The sequence below is a fragment of the Phocoena sinus genome, chromosome 17 (assembly GCF_008692025.1).
Source record: "Phocoena sinus isolate mPhoSin1 chromosome 17, mPhoSin1.pri, whole genome shotgun sequence".
Lineage (NCBI taxonomy): Eukaryota > Metazoa > Chordata > Mammalia > Artiodactyla > Phocoenidae > Phocoena > Phocoena sinus.
In genome coordinates, this window is record NC_045779.1 from 48,393,425 (window position 1) to 48,416,504 (window position 23,080).

Consider the following 23,080-nt stretch of genomic DNA (forward strand, 5'->3'; position numbering starts at 1 on the left):
AAAAATACCAAAGGCTCCACCAAAAAACTGTTAGACCTAATAAATAAATTCAGTAAAATTTCAGTACATAAAATTAATATACAAAAATTGGTTGTGTTTCTAAACACTAACAATGAACTATCTGAAAAAGAACATAAGAAAACATGGCCATTTACAATAGTCTCCAAAAAAAAATACTTAGGAATTAATTTAACCAAAGAAGTGAAATATCTGCACACTGAAGTGTATAAGACATTGATGAAAGAAATTGAAGATAAAAATAAATGGAAAGCTATCTCCGATTATGAATTGAAGGAATTAATATTTTTAAAATATCCATACTATTCAAAGCCATCTATAGATTCAGTGCAATCCCCCAAAATTCCAATGGCATTTTTTCACTGAAAAAGAAAAAAATAATTCTAAAATTCATATGGAACCACAAAAGATCCCAGAGTGCCAAAGCATTTCTGAGAAAGAAGAACAAAGCTGGAAGCATCACAATTCCTGATTTCAAACTATATTACAAAGCAACAAAGTAATCAAAACAACATAGTACTGGCATAAAAATAGACACATAGACCAATAGAACAGAATCTAGAGCCCAGAAATTAATTCTCACACTTAGCTTCAACTAATATGTGACAAGGAAGCCAAGAATACTCAATGGAGAAAGGATAATCTCTTCCATAAATGGTACTGGGCAGTGTACAATCACATGCAAAAGAATGAAATTGAACCCCTTTCCTACACCACTTACAAAAAGTAACTTGAAATCAATTATAGATTTAATCATAAGATCTGAAACAGTGAAACTACTAGGAGAAAACGGGAAAAGCTCCTTGACATCCGTCTTGGCAATGATTGTTTGGATATGACACCAAATGCACAAGTAACAAAAGCAAAAGTAAATAAACTGGACTACGTCAAACTAAAAAGCTTCTGCACAGTAAAAGAAACAATCAGTAAAATGAAAAGGTAACCTATGGAATGGGTTAAACTATTTCCATAACACCTATCAGATAAGGGGTTAATAATTATAATATATAAGGAACACAACTCAATAGCCAAAAACCAAACATTCCAATAAAAAATGGGCAGAGGACCTGAAAAGACATTTTTTCAAAGAAGACATACAAATGGCCAACCAGTACTTGAAAAGATTTTAATGTCCCTCATCATCAGGAAAATGCAAATCAAAACCACAATGAAATATCACTTCACACCTGTTAGAATGGCTGTATAAAAAAAGACATGAGATTAAAAAGTGTTGGTAAAGATGTGGAAAAAAAGGGATCCTTGTACACTATTGCTGGAAATGTAAATTGGTACATCTACTATGGAAACTGTAGGGTGGTTCCTCAAAAAATTAAAAATAGAACTACCATGTAACCTAGCAATCCCACTTCTGTGTATATATCCAAAGGAAATGAAATCAAATCTTAAAGAAATATCCACATTCCCATGTTCATTTCCACACTATTCCCAGTAGCCAGGATATAAAAACAATATGTGTCTGTCTACAGATGAATGAATGAAGAATATTCATGTTTGAATATTATTCAACACGAGAAAGAAGGAAATCCTTCCAGTTGAGACGACATGTATGAAACTTGAGGACATTATGTTAAGTGAAATAAGTCATACAGAAAAAATGAAAATACTGTATGATATCACTTATATGTGGAATTTTAAAAAGCTGAACTCATAGAGTAGAATGGTGTTTGCCATGGGTTGGGGAGTGGAGGAAATGAGGAGATGCTGATTCATGGGTACAAATTTCCAATTATACAATAAATAAGTCCTGAGGATTTAATGTACAGCATGGTGACTATAGGTAACAATACTGTATAGTATACTTGAAAAGTGGCTAAAAGTAAATCTTAAATGTTCACACTCACACACACACACACACACACACACACACACACACACGGTAATTATGTAAGGTGATGGAGCTGTTAACTATATTGTGGTAATCATTCAACAATATATGTGTATCAAATCATCATGTTATATTCCTAAAATTATATAATGTGATATGTAAATTATATTTCAATAAAACTGGAAAAATAAAATTAAAAATTCATGGAAAATAATTTGCACCCTAGAATTCTATACCCTCTCAAGCTATATGTCATGTATGAGGGTAGAATAAAGAAAATTTTAGTTTTGCCAAAACTAAAAAAAAATTACTTTGAACATAAATTGTCTCAGGAAGGTACATGAAATTTTACTCAGTAACAACAATAAAAAGAACAAGAAGGGGGCTTCCTTGGTGGCGCAGTGGTTGAGAATCCGCCTGCCGATGCAGGGGACACAGGTTCATGCCCCGGTCCGGGAAGATCCCACGTGCCGCAGAGCGGCTGGGCCCGTGAGCCATGGCCGGAGCCTGTGCTCCACAACGGGAGAGGCCACAACAGTGAGAGGCCCGCGTACCACAAAAAAAAAAAAAAAAAAAAAAAAAAAAGAACAAGAAGGAAGGATGAAAAGAAGGAAAGATGGTGGGAAGGAAGGAAGGAAGGAAGGGAGGGAGGGAGGAAGGGAGGGAGGGAAAGAGAAAAAAAGAAAGGGGGTAGTAAACCATGAAAGAGGAAGACACAGTATTCAGAAAATCTAGGATATAATATAGGACAAAATTAAGGGAATTCTCAGGAGATGATGAAAAGGAAGTTTTAGTCACAGAGAGAAATTAGTCTAGAACTGAGCAGGACAGAAGCTTCCAAGGACACCTGCATGGGGGGAAGAAAATGACTGCTAATTTATCTGTCTTTGAATGTACTGATGTAATAAGGTACTTGACTGTATTGCACCAGCAAATAATTTGGGGATAAAATGGTGGTAGGTCATGGAAAACTGAGAAGATGACAAAGAAAGTATTAATTTCAGGAAAAACAAAGAGATCAAAAGAAAATGTAATCATCATATCCTATACAGATTAACTGTTAACAAAATATAAACTTTTGGTTTAACAAAAATTTTGAATAAAGTGTGCATTAGGGATGTATAAGGTATTATATGTTCATATTTTTATAGTAGATAGTGATATGGTCAATAATATCTAAACTAATAAAATTTTTAAAGTAGTAAAGCATGTTATTTAGAAATATGAGTTGCACATCAGGAGAATTAGCTAAAAAAGATTTGACAGTGATTATACCTTTGGGAGCAGGAATTGTCATTGGGCTGTTGAGTAGAATAAGGGAGTGCTAATTTTTATTATAAGCCTTGAAAATCTATTTGACCTTTAAATCTATGTACATCTATTTGTTTAATAAAAATAAAAATAGTTTTTAAAGGAGTATATTAGTCATATAGTTTAATTTTTATTATAAGATACATTTTTTTTTTTTTTTTTTTTTTTTGCGGTATGCGGGCCTCTCACTCCTGTGGCCTCTCCTGTTGCGGAGCACAGGCTCCGGACGCGCAGGCTCAGCGGCCACGGCTCACGGGCCCAGCCGCTCCGCGGCATGTGGGATCTTCCCGGACCGGGGCACGAACCTGTATCCGCTGAATTGGCAGGCGGACTCTCAACCACTGCGCCACCAGGGAAGCCCAAGATACATTTTTAAAGTGATATAATTAGCCTTTTTCAGCTTCTTTTAGATGATTTCATTATCAGTATGCCCTAGCATGGTTATTCATAATCCTACATCTTCAGTTCACCCTAAATCCACTCCTAATGCATTATTTTAATATACTTTGACAAGTAGATAAAAGGAAAGATAACTGATTTGATTAAGTCTATACATATAGCAAGTGTTCTCAAGAAGCTGTTTAATTTCTTCTTTTGCATTTAGGAATTTATGGCAAAAGTTATAGGTTGGAAAATAAAATCTACCACAGAAGTATAAACATTATTCATGCAAATTATAACAACATTCATAAAATTTATGTGCAAGGTAATCTGTTAGATGGTTATTCAAATGTGGCAAAGTAAAGTTGAAAATAAAATCAGACATCTGGTGACAGAATATATGTAATCAGGAGGCTATAGATGTGCATGTCAATCAGTCATCATGCCCTTGAGGAACTCTGAATTTGAAAATGCTACCTTTTTCTCCAAGATATACCCCTGATTGAAGTGAATGCCCCAAGTCAGTAATTGATAACATCCTTATTTATCTATGTTAAAATTGTATATTTCCCATTTAACGTTCCTAAGAATATTCTTTGCCATTTCACAGTTGCTCTGGAAAAAAATATCATCAAAAGTGCTTATGATGGTTATTTTTTTGTGCCAACTTGACTGGGCCACTGATTGCCCAGAGATTTGGTAAAACATTCTGGGTGTGTCTGCGAGGGTATTTTCGGATGAGATTAACATTTGAATTGGCAGACTGAGTAAAGCAGACTGCCCTCCCCAATGTGGGTGGGTCTCATCCAATCCATTGATGGCCTGACTAGAACAAAAAGGCAGAGTGAGAATTCCCTTTCTGCATGATTGTTTGCTAGCCTGGACATCAGTCCTCTCCAGCCTTCATACTGGGACTCAGACTGGAACTTACACCATCAGCTCTCCTGGTTTTCAGGCCTTCAAATTCAGACTCTCCTGGGTCAACTGAAGATCCAGGAACTTCTCAGTCTCTATTACTGCGAGTCAATTTCCTATAATCTCTCTCTCTCTCTCTGTATGTATACTATTAGTTCTGTTTCTCTGAAGAACCCAGACTAATACAGTACTTTTATATAACTTTTCTGTAGGAAAATAGAAAATTCAGTTAAATTGATATTTCTAAGTACAGTGGTCCCCCCTTATCTGTGGAGGATATATTCCAAGACCCCCAGTGAACACCTGAAACCACAGATATTACTGAACTCTATATATACTATGTTTTTTCCTATACATACATACCTATAATAAAATTTAATTTATAAATAAGGCACAGTAAGATATTAACAACAATAACTAATAATAAAATAGCACAATTATAAAATACTGTAATAAAGCTATGTGAATGTGGTCTCTCTCCCTCAAAATATCTAATGTACAAATATAATGCCTTTTCCATCATAACTACTTATCCTGCACTGTGGTCATAACATTAGCAGTTTGAGGTGTGACAGAAAAACTAGCATGAATTTCTTTTTCCTTCTTCACAATTCAGGGATAGAGGATTCCTTCTTACTGTAGATCTTAGCAATCTTAACATACAATTTTTTTTTCTTTATTGAGAACTTTCACCTTTTCACTTAACGGAAGCGCTTTAAGGCTTCTCTTTGGTACATCTGAATTCGAGCATCACTGTTCTTGCACTTTGGAGCCAGTATTAACTAAAATAAGGGTGACTTGAACATAAGCACAGTGATACCACAACATTCAATCTGATAACTAAGATGGTTACTAAGTGACTAACTGGTGGGATTCGCTGAACAAAGGGATGTTTCACATGGGGTGGGGGTGTGAGATTTCATCATGCTACTCAGAATGGCATGCAATTTAAAACTTATGAATTTCCTTTCTTTTGGAATTTTCCATTTAATATTTTGGGCCCAAGGCTGGCCACTGGTAACTGAAACCACAGAGAGCAAAACTGCAGATAAAGGGGGCTACTGAATAGTTAAGCTAACTGAAGTCATGGATTGCTAATTTTGTCTTTTGGCTTGAATGTAACAAGAATCAACTAATGCTAATTTAGGCCAAAAATAATTTTAAAAAGCAAGGTGGGGAGGAATTTATTTTAAGGAGACATAGTATCTCAGTGACATGAAGGGCAGAAGCCCATGAAAGGGCTAGAACAGGACATGGGATGCCATTTCATATTTCCAGCTCTACTTATCTCAGGACATTTGTTTTATTTCTTTTTCTCTCCACTGGCAAACTGTCACTGTTACTCTGTTCACATGGTGGTAACCATGCCATAATTCCAGAGGTTTTACTTTTCATTCATTCAAGAGACTAGCCCATGTAAAGATGAAACGCTTAATACTAACTCTAGATTCCTGAGGGAGGGATTTGGTTGGCCATATTTGAGTCAGGTACTCTCCTTGGTCCGTGTATCCGCCATCAGGAGCATGGAGTCACGTTGTACAAACATGGCTGCCACTTCTTGCACCTGTGCCTATGTGGATAAGGCTTGGAAAGAGTAGGAGTCCCCAGATAAAACAGGATAATTCTGACCTTATGGTTCCTTCCAGTAATTATGTTAGGACCTTCGATGTGTCCAGCCCTGGGGATGTAATTCTGAAAAAGACAGACATATTTCTTGCCCTCACAAACTATCTAGTTAGGTGTAGTAGGTCAGGGAGGGGGCTGGTGAGGATTGAATTTATATCTATTTAAACTGCCAATATAATACAATACAATGAGTGATATTATGCCTACAGAGAAGGTGTTATGGAACTGAGAAGAGATATCTCACTAAGACTTGGGAGGTCAGTGACGTCTTCCTGTGAAAAATGACATCTATACTGAGACTACAAAGGTGTATAGAGATTAGCCTGGTCAAATAGATGAAGATACAATATAATGGAAATGACCAAGACTCTAATGTTTATGTAGACACATAGGTAATATTGATGGAACCAGAAAAAGTAGTATTGGAATGTTGATGGGTGTCTTTGTTTGGATTTCCCAAAAATCAGATCCTGAGAGAAGATAAGACAGAATTAGTCCTCTAAAACAGATTCTTCCACCAAGGATGGCCAACAGCAATATTAGGTTAGCATTCTTCCAGTGTAGCAACACCAGCCGAATAGAAGCACCCTTTCCTCAGTGGTTTTAGGATAAAGTTCCAGGGCTGACTCTCATAGAAACAATTTGAACCACTGCGCCAATCACTAGAGACAAACACGTGGAATATTCTGATTGGTCAGGGACTAGGGGATTGGGGAAGGCCACACTTGCATTACATGACCAAAGAGAAGATGTGGAGAAGTTCTTCAAAAGACATCGCCGCATTAATACCAGAAGAAGAGGGATGGACGCTAGGTAGGCAAAATCAACAGATGTCTTCTAAAATGTGGGGTGTTACTCCTTCAATATTTATTTTGTACTTGGAGGTGTGTTATGCATTATACAGACTTAGCAACAAATACTTTTTTTGTAATAGAGTTCATCCTATGATTTTCCTCTATCAGAATAGTAATTTGGACATAAAGGATGATTGCAAAGAATAAAAACTTAAATCATCCACATTTTGGTTTTCAGTACATTATAAAATTCTACAGAAAGAGAGCAGTCATTCTTAATGCATATTGGATTAGAGATTTTTTTTCACAGATATTTTTGAAAATTCGATGAATTGATTAATTCAATAGACCTGCCCTTTAGTAAATTGTTTGTACATGCATACTTCTGTCAAGGGGATTGACCATCTACGTGAAGACCAAGTTAAACCTCGGATCTAGATTGACTGAATGTTTTCAAAGCTCTTGGCTCCTTTGCAAGTAAGCAGACACTTCTTTTCATAGTTGTAACCTAGGAAATGCCATTTCGATGAATTTGTTGATTTTTATTTTTAAACTGCTGAAATTATAAAGATACACAAACACTAAACACTGTATTCACACTGCATTCTTCTTCAATTCAGTGCCACAATCTTAAATTAAGGCAGATAAACTGTATTCAACTTCTGGTGAGGATACAAGGGCAAAAAATTAAGTCTTTCTGAAGCCTTTGAATATTGTTTATTCTAATAATAAAGAAGGCAGCTTGCTGCCTAATAAGATGTGGCCTGGGAGGTTGCTTTATCAATTTGTTGATCCCTTAGAGGAAAAAAAAGCACATTTTAAAAGCAAATTCAAGAGTGAGACAGACCTGAATGCAATCCATTTACACTGAGAGCATGTTTCGGTACTGTGCCAAATGAAGAATTTTTGTACAGAAATTTATTCCTTCTACTTGCCTTCCCTAAAAAATATGATGTTCAAGAATTAAGTATATCTATGTCTTTAAGGAAGCACTGTAGGGTTTCCCTACCTTTTCCATAAACAATATTATAAATAACCACAAATTTGTGAAACTGCTAAAATGCTAAACTTACTAGTTTGCCAGATAAAATACAGGATGCCCAGTTAAATTTGAATTTCAGATAAACAACAATTATTTCTTAGGATAAGTTTGTCCCAAACATTGCATGGAACATACTTATCCTAAAAAATTTATTGTTGCTTATTTGAAATTAAAATTTAACTGGGCATCCTGTATTTTAATTTACTAAATCTGGAAACTCTATAAACTTACAAATAATATTCTTTTATTTATTTGTAAATAAACATTTGGTTTGCATATTAAAGTTGTTTCGGTACTGGTGACTCATTTTACTGTCAGATGTATGGTTTCTAGCTAAAATGACTATTTGAGAATATATATTCTCATTAAAGGTGTAATAGAATACTCGAAGCTTTGTTTTTTTCCATAAACAGTTTCCACTCCATCCCTTTCTGCTCCTGAAGAATTTTATGAAGAAAGCTAGACTGAAGTAGATGTTTCTTTATTTCAGATTGGTTTCAAATCAATTCTTTTAGCATTTGAGGAAATGTTATTAAAAGTTGCATATTTTCTGCTTTTAAAGTAACTTACCTATGTGATTTAAAATGATTTGTCTTTGAAAAAAAGAAACTTTTCAAAATGAACCATTATGTAGAGATGAAATCAGTGAGTCTAGAAAATGAATAATTCATTTTCAAGTAAATGAGAAATTATTTTGTGCTGTTACTTACACATTTTCACATTTATAGTTAAATAGTAATTTGCGATACACAGGGTATTAGTTGTGAATTGTGGTTTTCAATATCACAGACACATTTGTTGCTGTGGTTTTGCAATATCATTCCCTGATGGTTTTCTCAATTGTGGTTTTCATAATCATTGTTTGATAGTCATGTAGCTGTGGTTTGGAGCTGCTATATCCATTTGGACAGAGATAATTGCTTATAGGTTTTGCTGTCTTTTTATTTTATAACCTTAGTAAATTAAATGAGAAAAAGAAAAATTAAACTTTATCATTAATATTCTCATTAAAAATGATGAGAAAACACAAAATGTAATAATATTCCTTAGTTTAATTCATTTATATTGACCAGAATAATATATCTATTTATAAATTTGGATGAGCTATATTTATTTCTAATACTGTAATCTGGTTATCTTATCAATCTTGCCTTGAATTCTCTGACTTTTGCTCCTTTCAGCTTTTAAAGTGAATATTTAGTTGAGATTTATTTGTTTCTCTTTTGCTTTGCATATTTAACCATTTCAAATGCCAAAAGAAACATTAACTGTTATGATATTTTAATTCCAATGGGCATTCTTTTTGGGTAACATAAAAAAGACAGCCAGTTTTATAAAAAGATCTTTAAAAACCATAATATATAATAATTCAATTCTAAGTATACCACTTTAATTGTAACGAATCGGAAATTAAGGAGGCAAAAATCTGTAGTTCTGTCTGCTGATTCATTCTACAACACAAACACAAATAACCCTGCTTTTCATGGTACTTACAGCTTTAATTTGTTGGTTCTTCAGGGGAGGGACTTTGTCACTTAGTGCATTTTCCACTGCACAGAACCATGTATTCTTACAAGCTCTGTGGCAATAGTACTAATGGTAATGTAATAAAATTCACCGTTGGTCTTCAGCTCTGTATTAACATTCTCTCAGCCACACCTTTCGCAGGGCAACTCTTTACACCTTCCAGAAGATGTTCTGATGGGGTTATCAATGACAGTGGTTACAGTGCTTCCTGCACGCTGAACAGCCTGCATTATGCTCAATCAGCCCAGGCTCTCTGCTGACCTCCAGACCCTTTTAGCGTGTGGAGTTTGGCGGGGCTCACACCCATGTTAGTCAACCAGACAAAGGGGGGCTCGATTTCAGATCAGAATGGATGACCTCACAACCTGGGGGGGAACGTCGGGTGCATACATGTTAACGGCAGTGGAGTTTATTAGTAAATACTGATTACATAAAGCAGCCAGTTCCACTGTCTCTTGGATAGACGCCTCCTTCAAGTCCACCTGGGAGAATATATTTAAAACTCAGTGTATATGAAACTATGAGAAACTAAGCTAGCCTCATGCAGCTTAACTTGGCCAAAATAATAACTATGCAAATCACTTAAAATTTTGTTCTTTTGTCTTGCAGTTTCCGACATACTACGCACACAATAATTGAATAATAATGAAACTAAACTTTAAAAGCTAAAGAACCATGAAATAGTTATTGGGTCTTACCTGCTTGGGAAATTATGGCAAGATCAAATCTTTTATTAGTCGCTGGTTGCTTCCCTGTGGCAGAAGAACTAAAAGAATGAAAGGTTATGGGGAGGGGGTGGGACTTTAGAACTTCCACAGACTTCCTCAAAAAGTTAGTATTCTGATTAGAGATGGTTCCTTTCCCACAAGGATAATCACCTAGCTAATGGTCCTCCTTTCTGATGGGAGAAAAGTATCTGCCTCTCTCCAAATTCGGAATTTTTACAATCTGAAATGAAAACTCGAGGTGAGAAAGAGCACTTTTAGGACGCTGTTCAGCATCCCATCCGTGCTGGCCAAGTGGGGGGATGGTCCTCGTCCGCAGCGGTCTCCTTGGAACCTTGAGAGCAATGAAATGGTCGGTCTCCTGAGAGCCTGGGCAGAGGAGAGGACTTAACTGGCCCGAAGACATACAGCTGGCATTTGTGATCAGCTGGATCTCGCAGAGGATTTTGCCAGTGGCCTAACCTTCCTGCCAAATAGCTGGAAGGGCGGGGTGGAGGCTAGGGGAGGGGGCGGCATAACTGGAAGCACAAAGTTTATGGAGTGACTGAGATTTCTTTGTGCCCCGCTGTATAGGCGAGGCGTGAGAGAGGAGAGTTGGGGTCCATCAGAGGGGCTGTTGAAAAGAAGTTGCCGGGAAGGGGAGGAGGGGTGCTCTGGCAAAAGCCCAGAGCTGACGCTGTGACAACTGCAGAAGGTGGCCCCCCTCCAAGCCCGCCCCACGCCTCCCTCTGTCCCTCCAACCCCCCGCCGCGCTCCCCTGAACTCCACGCGACCAGGCCAGGGCCCTAGTTTGCATCCGGACTGGCTTTGGATGCAGCCAATCCTCCTTTCACTGATGGAATAGTCCCCCCTCCCCACAGCCCCGGCGCGCCCCTCCCTCCCTCGCCTCGCCACCTCCCGCGGCAGAGCGAGAGCTGCGCGGCCCGGAGCGGCGGCGGCGGCGGCGGCGGCGGCGGCGGCGGCGCTCGAGTGTCTGCCCCGCGAGCCGCGGAGAGAGGAGAGCGAGCGCGCTCCTCCTCCCGCGCCTTCCGCCCCCTCTCCTCCCCTCTCCTCTCAGCTCGCTCTCCCTTCCCTCCCTCCTTCTCTTCCTTCTTTTCGTGCCCCCCTTTCCCTTTTCTCTCTCCCTGTCCATTCGTTTGAAAATTCCCATTCCCCCCCATCGCTCTCCCACTCCCCCCACCCTCCCCACTGTCACACTCTCTTTACCCCCCTCTCTCTCCTTATTTGCCTGCTCATCTCCAAACGTGGATCCGCGGCTCCCGGAGGAGCCCAGCGCCCGGATCCCGCGCGTCCGGAGCACCTGGAGTCCGGCCGGCGGCGGCCCGAGCCTGGCCAGCGGCAGCGGCGGCGGCGGCGGGAGCCGAGGGAGCGGCAGCCCCGACCGCGGGCACCGCGGGAGCCCCAGTGGCAGCGGCCGCCGCCGAAATGTCCCGGCGAAAGCAGAGCAAACCCAGGCAGATCAAACGTAAGTTTGCACGGGGGGCCGAGAGTTGGTGGGATTATTTCTGAGGAGGGGGACGCGCGGGGCGGGAAAAGGGAGGGAGACTCGGGGAAATCCGCTCCCGCTGCCCGGCATTTGTCAAACTTTGCCTGAGCAGCTGGAGGGACAACTAGTCGGGCACAGACACACGGACAGCCCGAGCGCCAGGCAAGACAGCGGCTGCGACGAGCAGCCCACTCCTGTTCGGCTCATCCTTCGCGCTCCGGAGTCCTTTTTAACCCGACCCGCGCGCGCAGTTAGCGCTGCTGTCTCGTGGAGCCTGCCTGGGCAGCCCCACTCATTTAGGAGATTTGTTACTAGCGCGGCTGTTGTCATTGTTGTTGCGTTTGACGGGCTGCTACTCTTGGGGACCACTTTTTAGCAACCGGGAGTGAGAACTTAGTTCTCCGAACAGCTGGTCGAGACCTCGGGGCGAGGGGGACAACGTCCCCAGGCGGTGGAAAATCAGTGTCTGGGTCGCGATCCCAAAGCCGAAGCGAAACAAAAAGTAGGTGTAAAAGTTCGCGCCTCTGCAGCAGGCAGCCGTGCGCCTCCGCCCTGCGGGTCTGGCCGGGGGCTCCGGACCCGTCCGGTTCGCGTCGCCGGGGAGGTCTGCGGAGCGGGCGTGCGGTTTACCTCGGGCCCTGCAGGCGCCGGGAGTCCTCGCTGGGAGGGGCCGCTGGTCGCTTCCCAGCGCGGAAGGCGGGAGTTCAAGGCAGCCTGGGCGCCGCAGAGAGCGTGACCTGAAAACCCCGAGCCCCTGGGGGCCTGGGTGGTACTGAAAGGACACAGCGGGGCGAGAGGCACCTGCCCGAAACGCACACACCCGCAGAGCTCACCTCGGCCAACTTTTCACGTCTTGGGAAAAATCCTTCCCATGGTGTTTTGTCGCCCTGCGACACGTCTTCAACGCTTTGGCCGAAAAGGAGAAACAGCCTTATTTATTTTTTTATTTTTTGCCAGCCATGTGGTGTGTCCATTCCTTCGTGTTGTTTAAAGTCTGGCAACTAGTGTAAAACTGATTATTGTGTAATTTTAGGAAAAAGCTTTAATGACACTCCTTCCCCCTTGATTATTAACCCTACTCACCTCCTCGTGTTGAAAATTTCATTTAATGTAGTTTTAAAATAAATCATATAAATCAACGTAGCCAGTATGAAGTGGGGTCCAGGATATAAGCAGTTTGCTACATAAGTATTTCGAGCCTTGCCTCTGAGACCTGGCTCAATAGCTTTTATTTCGTGGATTTCGTCTCTTATGCTTAAGTTCCTATTTTCTGCAACTTGGGTTAAAGCAAGGACTGGACTTAACTTTTGGCTCAAAGCAGTTTTAATTGAGTAGAGATACCGTTCTTGAAGACTTTCACTTTTTCAGAGTGATTATTGTATGGTTTCAACTAATAGCCTTTTACCTTTTAGAACTAAATTGATCACGTCCCTGTGTGTAAATGTTGCATTTTATAGTATAAAACTGTGCTTATTATAAGATATGATTGTAAACATTATTAAAGGCAAAATGCTTTTTAGTTCATGGCTGTCATCTAGATTGTTAATAAATAATTAATATTAATTGATTGTATGGTGCAAAGACCATCTGATTCTACTTGGAAATACTTTATCTTCCCAATTAGCTACATTAAATTTTTTTTTCTATCCTCCTATGTCCACCTCATATAATTGAAGATTAAAGCGTTGGAACTAATTGCTGATGCTACACTTGTGTTATAGGTCATAAAACATTTTAGTCTTATTTGAATGCTGTGATTTATTAGCTATCAAAAATACTTAAAAGTTCTCTCATTTGAAAGTGAACAAGTATTATATTTATATTTGTTGACAGTGATCGTTGCCTGCTGATATATGCATTCATATGTGGTATTAATATACATGCAGTTTAGACTTTTAGTGGATTCAAGTTGGGGTCACAGTGATAATCTATGCAAATGTGGACACACTTCTCCCCTTGCACTGTTAAGGAAAATGAAAAATTAGAGCTCTTTGAATTGTTATATATAGAGCAGTGCTATCTAATAGCTGGTTTTTTTTGGGGGGGGTGGTGGATACTAGTTTGACCAGCTGTAAAGTCACTTTGTTTGTAACCTATTGGCATTTGCCTCCTTTTGCCTGTCCGGGAGGAGGAGGCAGTTTTGCAGGTGGAGAAGTTTGTCTCGGTACTCAAAGTCATTACCATGATAGGTCTCTCCCTCCAATTTTAGTAGTGTATAAGAAGTGTAGCATTTTTTTAAACAATTACAAACAACAGTGTTGCTTTTGATATTCTGGATCAAATAGAAGTTTGTAAAATATCAGAAAGAGATGCATTTTGAAACAGTAGCGTTTCATGCAACTAATGAAACTGCATTTTAAACTTGGAAACGTCCAGAATTTGAAAATAAAGCTTTGGCATCGCTGATAAAACATACCCAATTTAGAGCAACTATGACAAGCAAAAGTCAGCTTATACCAGAAGCTCTGAAGACAGTCAGTTTAAAGGACAAAAAGGTTGTTGGGCACAGTTTTTTTTTTTTCTTTTACTGCGTACAGTTCCCTGCTATCTAAAATTGTGATTTATGCAGTATTTTAATATTTTGCTTATTCTATCCCCTTGGGTGCTCTCTGGGCAGCGATAAAAAGGCAACGCTGAAAGAGCACCATTAATTTGCTATGATGACTGGCCAGATAAGAGGAGATAATGGGAAAGATAAGCAGAGAAGATATACCATCAGAAACCCGATTATTACCATTAAAATTCCAGCCCAGCAATCTGCAGAAGCCTGATAATTCCTTCTCCGTTTCCACCACTTTGGATGATAAGGCAAAAAATAGTCACTCAGTGCTCCTTGATTAGACTGCCTGGATTTCCTGATAATACAGTGATAAATTATGTATTTTGCCCCCATGTTTTGTCCCAAAATTCAGATTTTTTTTTTCCTATTCCAAGACTATATTTTCTGCCCTCCCCTCAGAAGCTTTCTCTCCTGAGCTATTATTGTAATACTGGTTTGATAAAAAGCCCTGATAGGACGGGAGGTGTTTGGTGTGGGAGCCATATCGTGCTATCTGCCCATCTCCTCGCACAGCTGCTCGCTGTTGTTGTTTTTAGCCTTATCACCTCCTGCCAATATGCCAATAAATTGCCCAGATTGTTCTCCATTCTGGGGCTGCACTGCAAAATTTATGACAGAAATGATGATTTTTTTTTCTTTTACCAATGTATCCCTTTATGATTAGTAACTGTGTTGTCTGTGCAGTTTACTGTCATTTTCTTCTTAAAGCTGTTGTCTCTAGTAATGTGTTTACTGCCCTATATGTCCCCAACTTCATTCACACTTAAGTGTATTGGCTATGGGTTCAGGAAAAAAATTTTTTTTCTTTTTTTTGTGCAAATGCCATCTAGTAGTTAATGTAGTCATCGAAAGGGAGGAAAGAAACTCAAGTACTTTATTTTCATCTAACATTAAGAAAAGGCACTCTTCTTGATACCATTCAAGAACAGTTTTCCTAAAACTTTTAGATTGCTTGATGTTTTCAAACATGTAGAACAGAAATGTTCGGTCTAGATCATGTGCCAAATAATTTGTGGTGAAGGAAAAAGAAAGGGTGAATTAAGAGGCAGAATTTTTTTTTAAGTGAATTTGGGAATTGGGAATGAATATATACACCTTGAAAGTAAAATGTCCCCTGTTAAGAATAATCTCGTTAGCAGTTCTGTACTGGGGCTTTTGCAGAAAGTGGAATCCTTTCATAGTGAATAAATTACCTTTTTGTTATTTGAGATGATCTAATAAATTCAGGCTGTATGAGTCCCTGACTTACACAGTAGCATTTTAATGTTTTATGCTATTTTTTTTAAAAAGTACATAATATTAAATGTTTTACTTATAAAACGATTGTTTTACATGAGAACATTGCATATTAAATTTATTTAATATTTGCAAATGTGAAAATCTCTAAGTGGATCATCTTTAGAACCTTAAAATTACGTTACACAAAGAAGTGGTTGTGGTTATTTTTCATTGTTCTAGTGTAGGATTTTTTTTTTTTTTTAGTGTTTCTGGTATTAATGTTCAATCCATAATTTGGAGGTTAATTAACTACTGTATTATCATTAATATTATTATTTTTTAAAAGGGGTTTGGGTATGCTATGCACATTTGAAATACATTGATCACTCTTATACTCAGGATGTTTTCTTTTCACCTGCCAAATATTAAGACAGATCTTTGCTTTGAAGCATATTACTCATTTCTTTGGATTTTATAAATAATTAACTATAACATTTAAAAAATAAGCCATTCTCTTTGGCTTATGGTATGTCTCATGTTAGGGATTTTATTTTCTATGTTTTTGACTGAGTAACATTTCAGAAAGCCTGTTTTTACACTGGCCATGAAATAAAGGAAAATACATTATGTATAATAGTTGTTTTATCAATAAAATAGAAAGGTTGGTACCCAATGTAAGGTAAAAAATTAATTTCTTTATTTACAAATTTGAAATATATCAATACATAGAATTTTTCTGAAAAATCTAAGAGTAAATATTTAGTAGATTTTTTAAAAATAGGAAAATTTAAAAATGGCAAATATATGAATCCTAGTTTTTAAGAGTTATTATCATGAAGTCAGGTGTTTTTTTTTTAAGTTCAGTGGAGTCAACAATGCAAATATAAATGAGGTAGCATTTTCATCCCTAGTTGCTATAAAAGAGTTTAGGGTTAAAACTTGGTGATATGTCGTGGAATTAAAAGAGCAGCCCTTACGTTTTCCACTTCTGGTAACTTTCTAAAGTGGTTCATTTGTAAAATTATGCAGTAAGAAAAATTATGAGGTTTAATATTATATATCTCAATATTTTTTAAATGGACAAAGAAGTTTGAACTCTTCTATAAATTATAGGTAGAAACATTAAGAATAATATAATTGTATTGGTTCATTTACAAGGAGTGTAAGCATCTCTGAATTGCACGTAAGATATCAGTGTTCACTTTAGACATTGCAAGGTACCAGTAAGTCTTAGTAAATTAAAATTTTATTTCCTGAGCTATTTAAATATAGACATAGAAAATATGTGACTTGTCCTATATTGTTTAAGTTGGTACTGTTAAGTTTTGCAAGACAGTAGTGCAGTTAAACAATTTGCTTCTGATTTTTACATTCTGCTAATTTAAAATCTATTATATACTTAAGGGTTAATGCAAAGATTTACACATCAGTTTGTTTCTGGTTAATTGTGGGGATAAGTGAAAATATTCAATGATTATGTCCGTTGTCTAGCTCATATGTATGTATGTTTTGCCTGTTTGGTAGTGTAAATTAAGTTAACTTTGTGAGTTACAGTTAAGGTAACTCATTTCTCCCGTTCATGAGCTCTTGAAGGCCTCCCTCATCCATGTTATTTCTGCTGTTTGAGGACTATTTAAGGACTCAATTAACTCTTCCTCCACATGATAAAAACAAAGAAATGAAACTAGTTAGCCCATTTTGCCGATAGTTCTTATCTCTGGAAAAAGTTTTGAGAGAACAAGATCGAAGCTAATGTGTTTGCTAAAATGACATATCTGGAATTAGATGTCTGGATTTCTAATACTGATATTTTTGCTCTTCCCCATAAACAAGGCAAATCAAGAATGGACTTACTGGCATTTTAATCACATCCCCTTTTCAATATGTAACTTTTGCTAAAAAGGTATTAAATGCATAAAGTAATCTTATATATTCTACATTCTGTGATTAATTTTTATGTTCAAAGAAAATGCCTTCTCAAATGAACTTTCCTTCAAAAGAATGTATATTCAGGTTTTCATAAGGTGACACTTTAGAGCAGGTTTTTGATGTTTGGCTAAATTGTGTGGAAAATCTAAAACTAGGTTTATCTGGGAATAAAAAATTTCTCAAGAATACTTTTTTGAATGCAATCTTTGTTCACTAGAAAATGTGAGTGAATACATTAACTTTGGAGCTCTCATTCTCCAAATCATATTCCCTTGGAGTTTTTGTTACTTTCCCAATTCCGAAGGATTAGTAGGACATTTCAGAAGAGCACTGCAGGTATTTTTGAAACCCTGTCTGATTCAGCGCCTGCCACTGTGTAAAATTATCAGTTCATTCCCTCACCAAATGAACAGCAGCGAAAGTCTGTTACTTCAGTCCCAGAGAATGTGTTTCCACCATAGATAAAGGGGTAAGTATGTATCATTCAATAGGTTACATTTTTAAAAGCTGAAATGCAATTAAATTAATAAGCTCAGACATCGCAATATTTGGCATTCTAGAAAGAACTATCTCTTTAAAGGTATCAGCATAAAGATAGCACATTTGTTTATTATGCTTCCAAATCAGCTCCTAGTATCTCTGCCACAGGTAACAATTGACTTTTCAGGCTTCAAGTTAATAGCCTTGTCTCTTGCTTGTAGGGATCAATATTAGTATTAATTAATCACCATTATCAGCACTAGGATCTGGTTCTATTTGTTGTTACATCAGCAAAATATCAATATAGAAAGTGGACTCTCTGATCGTCATGGCAACTTCATCTCTTGGGTCAAAGAAAGTTTATCTTATCTGTGCATAGAGAGTGGCAAACTGTTTAGGGATCTAGTTTGAACTCTAAGAACATTGATTTAGTTTTTGCGAATAGAGGCTGAATTCCAATCACAAGGGATAGGTAAGATTTAAATATTAATGCCGAGAGGCTTGTCTGAGAGGGTGTCATACCATTACTGTCAGACTGTCTTTTTGAGAGGACAAAAAGAGAAGAATTGTCTAGTCAGGATTATTTAAAGCCTTAGTAATTTGTGCTTTTGACAAATACTCCTAAAAATGAATATATGATAATTACTGGGTAGAACTGGTTTTGGTCAAGATTTCCGGTGTTAAAATAAGAAGCTCTTATTTTTTCTCTTTCATCCCTTCTTTCCTGGTCCATTATAATAATGTATCCACTATTTTTAAAGTACTTTTGAGGACCAGTTTTGCCTCACGATGGGTGCAGGATAACCAGTCCCATGTCTGAGGCCAGAGTTTTGCTATGAAAGGTCCATGGAAGAAGTGTCATGGACACTTTTATTTTAGTGTTAACAAATATTCATTGCTAATAAAGGAAATCCTAATGTAGTAAGCTGAAAGGATAGATGTCTTCAAAGGATGTTTGCAAAGATAATAAAAGGTCCTAAGTTGCAAAAGCCAGGAAACAAAAGACATGCTATTTTGTTGATATTTCTAAGAGACAGTGATCACTTAAAATAAACATTTTTTTTTCTAAATCAGATCCTTGGAAATTCATCTTATTCTTTTAAAAAATTATGCTAAAGAGTAAAAACTGGATTTAGAAATGGTACCTGAAATGCTCTACTTTACTGTTAAGCTTGTGGGCACTAAATAAACTTAAATAAGTTTGTATATGGGGAAACTGTATATGTATCTCATGATTTTGGAGATTCTAAAAATGAATGTTGAGTGCCTGATGGCTATAACCAATGCCGTATAATTGCTTATTCATTCCAGGCATTGTCCATGTAATAGCTGAAAGTCAACTCTTTATATAGTCTGCAAGGCAGTGCCATTTAATATTTAATATTCTGGTAATATCCCCATGAGTGTAAAAAAATAAAGGGAATATGTTTATGAGGCACTAGTGTAATATTTAGTATTAAATAGACCTTCATGTCATCTGGGCATCTGCCACTGACTGTTGCCCCTTTGAATTGTTAGAAGTTGTTGAATGGTATTAGTCTGATGTTTCTTATACATGATTTGACTTTTGATAATGTTAGATGTATCTTAACCAACTACCACAAATATATATAAAATAGCTTCTATATAGGCTACCACAAACATATATAATTTTAATAGCCCACATAAAAGCTGTAACACCTAGCTTTTGTGCAGCCTATTTTAAAAGCTATTTTAAACCTTAAAATGCATCTAAAATTATCTCTAAATGGACATTTATTGAAGATATATTTAACATTATTTTTTAGTTGATTCCCTTCTTAGAGAAATCCTTTTGAAGGTATGAATTGCTCTAATCTACATTTGTAGGACTTTGGTGAACATCTCTTGTTGAGACAGTAGAAGAGAATTTTCAACAAGTTGACATCTATATAATATTGCATATGGAAGATTTCTTGTGTGAGTTATTTGACATAGGTTTTTCAGCCACAATCTCTAAAATTATTTTATTTATTTCAAAATTTGGAAATATCTTTAAACTTGAGTAGGGTGAAGAATTAATTACAAAACTGAGACAAATATTTGTCCTTTATTACCTATTAATGTGGAACTTTTAATTTTCTTATTAGTTGTTCGTTTGGGATATGACTAATAGTGTACTCTTTAAGAAAGACTTGCTTTGTTGTGGTATATTCTGAAATTGTTGTGAGCCTGCAATAAACTGGAAGTTAGAAGATTAAAAATAGTTAATTGACAGATATTCAAGTTCAGTTGAGGGCCAGATTGCTCTAAATGTGTGCCAAAAAAATAGCTGAAAATCTTATACTACTAAGTGGCTTTAAAGATAATAAAAAATAATAAAGATAGTAAATAATAATTGAATACACTAAACATTGTCCATTTCCCTCTTGCTTATTACATTTAAATTCCCTAATTTAGAAGAAAGGTTTTAAAGATTATCAGGTAATTCAATTAAAAGTTCTGATTATTTAAAATTAAATGATACAAATTTGTGTTATCATTAATTTTAGTAAGAATTCTTGCTTACTGTGTCTACTGAGAAGTTCAAAGGCTTTAAAAAAATTTTTTTTAAATAAAATGCTTTGAATTCAGTGGGAATCTTTTGAAGTGCTGTACAGATTATCCTTGTACTTTCTCATTTGTTGTGTACAAATTATTTTCATGGTGTGCATTTTCATCCATGTCAAAATATTATCACTGCAATACATTGTGATGTTCATAGCCCATACTTTTATGATTAAGGTATGTATTTATGTGAATAAGTTTTGTGGATAAATTTTATGCTGCTTTCAAAATATAGTTCAGTTAAGATTTTAATGAGAGCTGGATGGGATATTGACAACATTGCCTTTAGTGAAAATCCTATATTCATCATAAAAGTTGTTCTTTTGATTTTAAGGAAAATCTTAAAAATTAATTACTCCTTGAAGAAAAAAGAAGACTAAGTTAAGCAAGTGGATACTTATGCTAACATAGAGTATTTATATCCACAAAATATGTCTATATTTCACTCTTCTCACTTTTGTGTAAAAATTATGTAAAAGATATTTTCTTTGAATTAAAAAATTTTAAACTCATAATCTATGTCATAGTTGATTCCTTACCCAACTAGTTTATGTGTACGAGTGCATTCTCTATATCATTAGAGCAGTGGGACAGCTAATGTAGATTTGCCAACAGCATTGACAGTCTAAACGTTTTTTTCCTCCAAGACTCCAGTCAATAGGAATAGATAAAAAGGCTTTTAATTTTCTGACTTATTTTTATTTATTTGGGATAAAACTATCTGAATTTGTATTCTGCACATTTATCAATTAGGTCTTCTTTCTTTTCTTGAAGTGACATCCTGAAGTTCTCATTTTGTTAGCCTTTCTGCCCACATTGTCATGAAAACAGTGACATTTCCCTGTGATGTTTGACTTGTACCTAAGTACTTTTACAGATTTTTGATTTATTGGGCCTCCCACAGCCAAGAACAGACTCAGTGGGCAGGAGAGACTGACCAGCATGGGGCCTGTGCAGATCTGAAATATTCAAGAGTTCATTTGCAAATATATTAGGTAGCTGCTAAAAATATCACCCCACTTCTTAACGATGTGCATCTTGGACAAACCGGCACATATTTTGTCATCAAGTTGCTTAAGCTTCTGAAGTCAGGGCTACAACTGGGTCAGATGATAAGATGAGCACAACAGAGAAACGAAGAGAGCGTCTGATAAAACCTGATTGATTGATGTCTGGCTTCCCCACCATCACAGGCAGTTAACAGTTAGTTTGGGATCAGATGATTTGGCTTTTGCGATAGAAGATGGGGCTGGGTAGGCAAGCCTGAAGGACAAAAAGGTCAGTTTCTGTGTAGTGTCAAGTGATGTCGAGCTCCCACAAGGTGGGACATTGTTAATATTTCATTCTTTCTTTTTTAGGTCTAGGCCCTAATATTTGATAGTCACTTAAAGGCATGAAGATTCAGTCTACAAACAGAAATCTGTGACTACCTTCCTGTTCTTTTAATCTAATGTTTTTACATGCTTTGTATCACAAGGGCAAGGGCATATGTTTTTTTAATAATTACGTGATATTTTATGGGATACTTTGCAATATATAATGACTTTTGCGTATTTCATTTTATTATGATCTTGTAAGGCAAAAATAATCATGACACATAAATTGGCTAAATTTAATATTAGAAAATACTTTTTATGGAGAAATATAGATTTACTGAGGGGAAATTACAATGTAAATTAATCTAGAGTTATCAGCTCCAGGTGTTTGGGTATCATAGATTATGCGAAGCTTAGGTGAAAAATATTCTATTACCCGGTTTAGACATGTCAGAGTTTGGGAAAACCTTTCTAGGCACCATGGGAGAACTTTATATTTTGTCCAGGTCTGTGGTTAGTGAATGATTGTGGCTGTAGTTTGCTGAACTTTACTCTTGCTGGTGATAGGATTATTATAATGTTTCTTTGTATTTTAATCATGGAAAATCCCCAATTCTTGACATATTAAAATCACCTAAAATATATGTTAGCCAGTTTATATGCTACTACAGAACAACACTGTAGATCGCTTTTGAGTTTGAACGTAATTAATAGTAGATATTGATTATATCTACTATTAGGTAAATTAGATAAATTATGTCTACTATTAGAAGAAACAAGGAAGGGAAGAAAGAAAAAGGAAAGAAAGAAAACCAAAATAGCTAGTTTCAGAATAAAATGTTTTCCAGTGTTAGCCATGAAAATTAGTAAAACCGTTATAGTATTGGAATTTGGACAGCTTGGATTTGAATTTAGATTTAGGGCAGTTTGATTCTCTCTAGAAATCCTTTAGGATGTATCGCTTTTCTCTGAGTTTTAAGGGTCAGATCTCCAAAGGACAGTTGGGTCTCAGCTAATACTGTAGGCTTAATACCAACAGGATGAATTCTGCAAGGTGCTGTATTACTGATAGTATAAGTGGAATACTGTATGAAAGCACATGCGCCAAAACCTGAAGTGGTACTCATAAGAAGTGATCAGGGAATGGGGGCTAATGGCCATTTCAGTCGTGATTAGTAATACTTCCAAGAAAGGTGCCATAAGAAAATGACCTAGTCTCTTCTACATACATTTATATGGAACAAAGAGACCTATCTATCTATCTATCTACCTCTCTCTCTATCCATCTATCGTCTCAGGAATAATGAGGAATCATTTAGGTGTGGTTACAAAAACTTTTTC

At 36.9% G+C, this 23,080-nt stretch overlaps 1 protein-coding gene and 1 non-coding gene across 2 annotated transcripts in view; both read left to right on the top strand.

Moving 5' to 3' along the window:
* The first annotated feature begins 4,194 nt into the window (after positions 1 to 4,194).
* On the top strand, positions 4,195 to 4,258 carry LOC116742833. The gene has a single exon (XR_004346604.1). It is a non-coding gene; the product is annotated as a small nucleolar RNA SNORD66 (small nucleolar RNA).
* A 7,297-nt stretch (positions 4,259 to 11,555) lies between these two features.
* Positions 11,556 to 23,080, top strand: part of ZFPM2 (zinc finger protein, FOG family member 2) — a 466,557-nt gene continuing 455,032 nt past the window's right edge. The window contains exon 1 of the mRNA XM_032610608.1: positions 11,556 to 11,650. Within this exon, the coding sequence (XP_032466499.1) occupies positions 11,611 to 11,650 (40 nt within the window). The 5' untranslated portion in view covers positions 11,556 to 11,610. The remainder of the gene's footprint in view (positions 11,651 to 23,080) is intronic.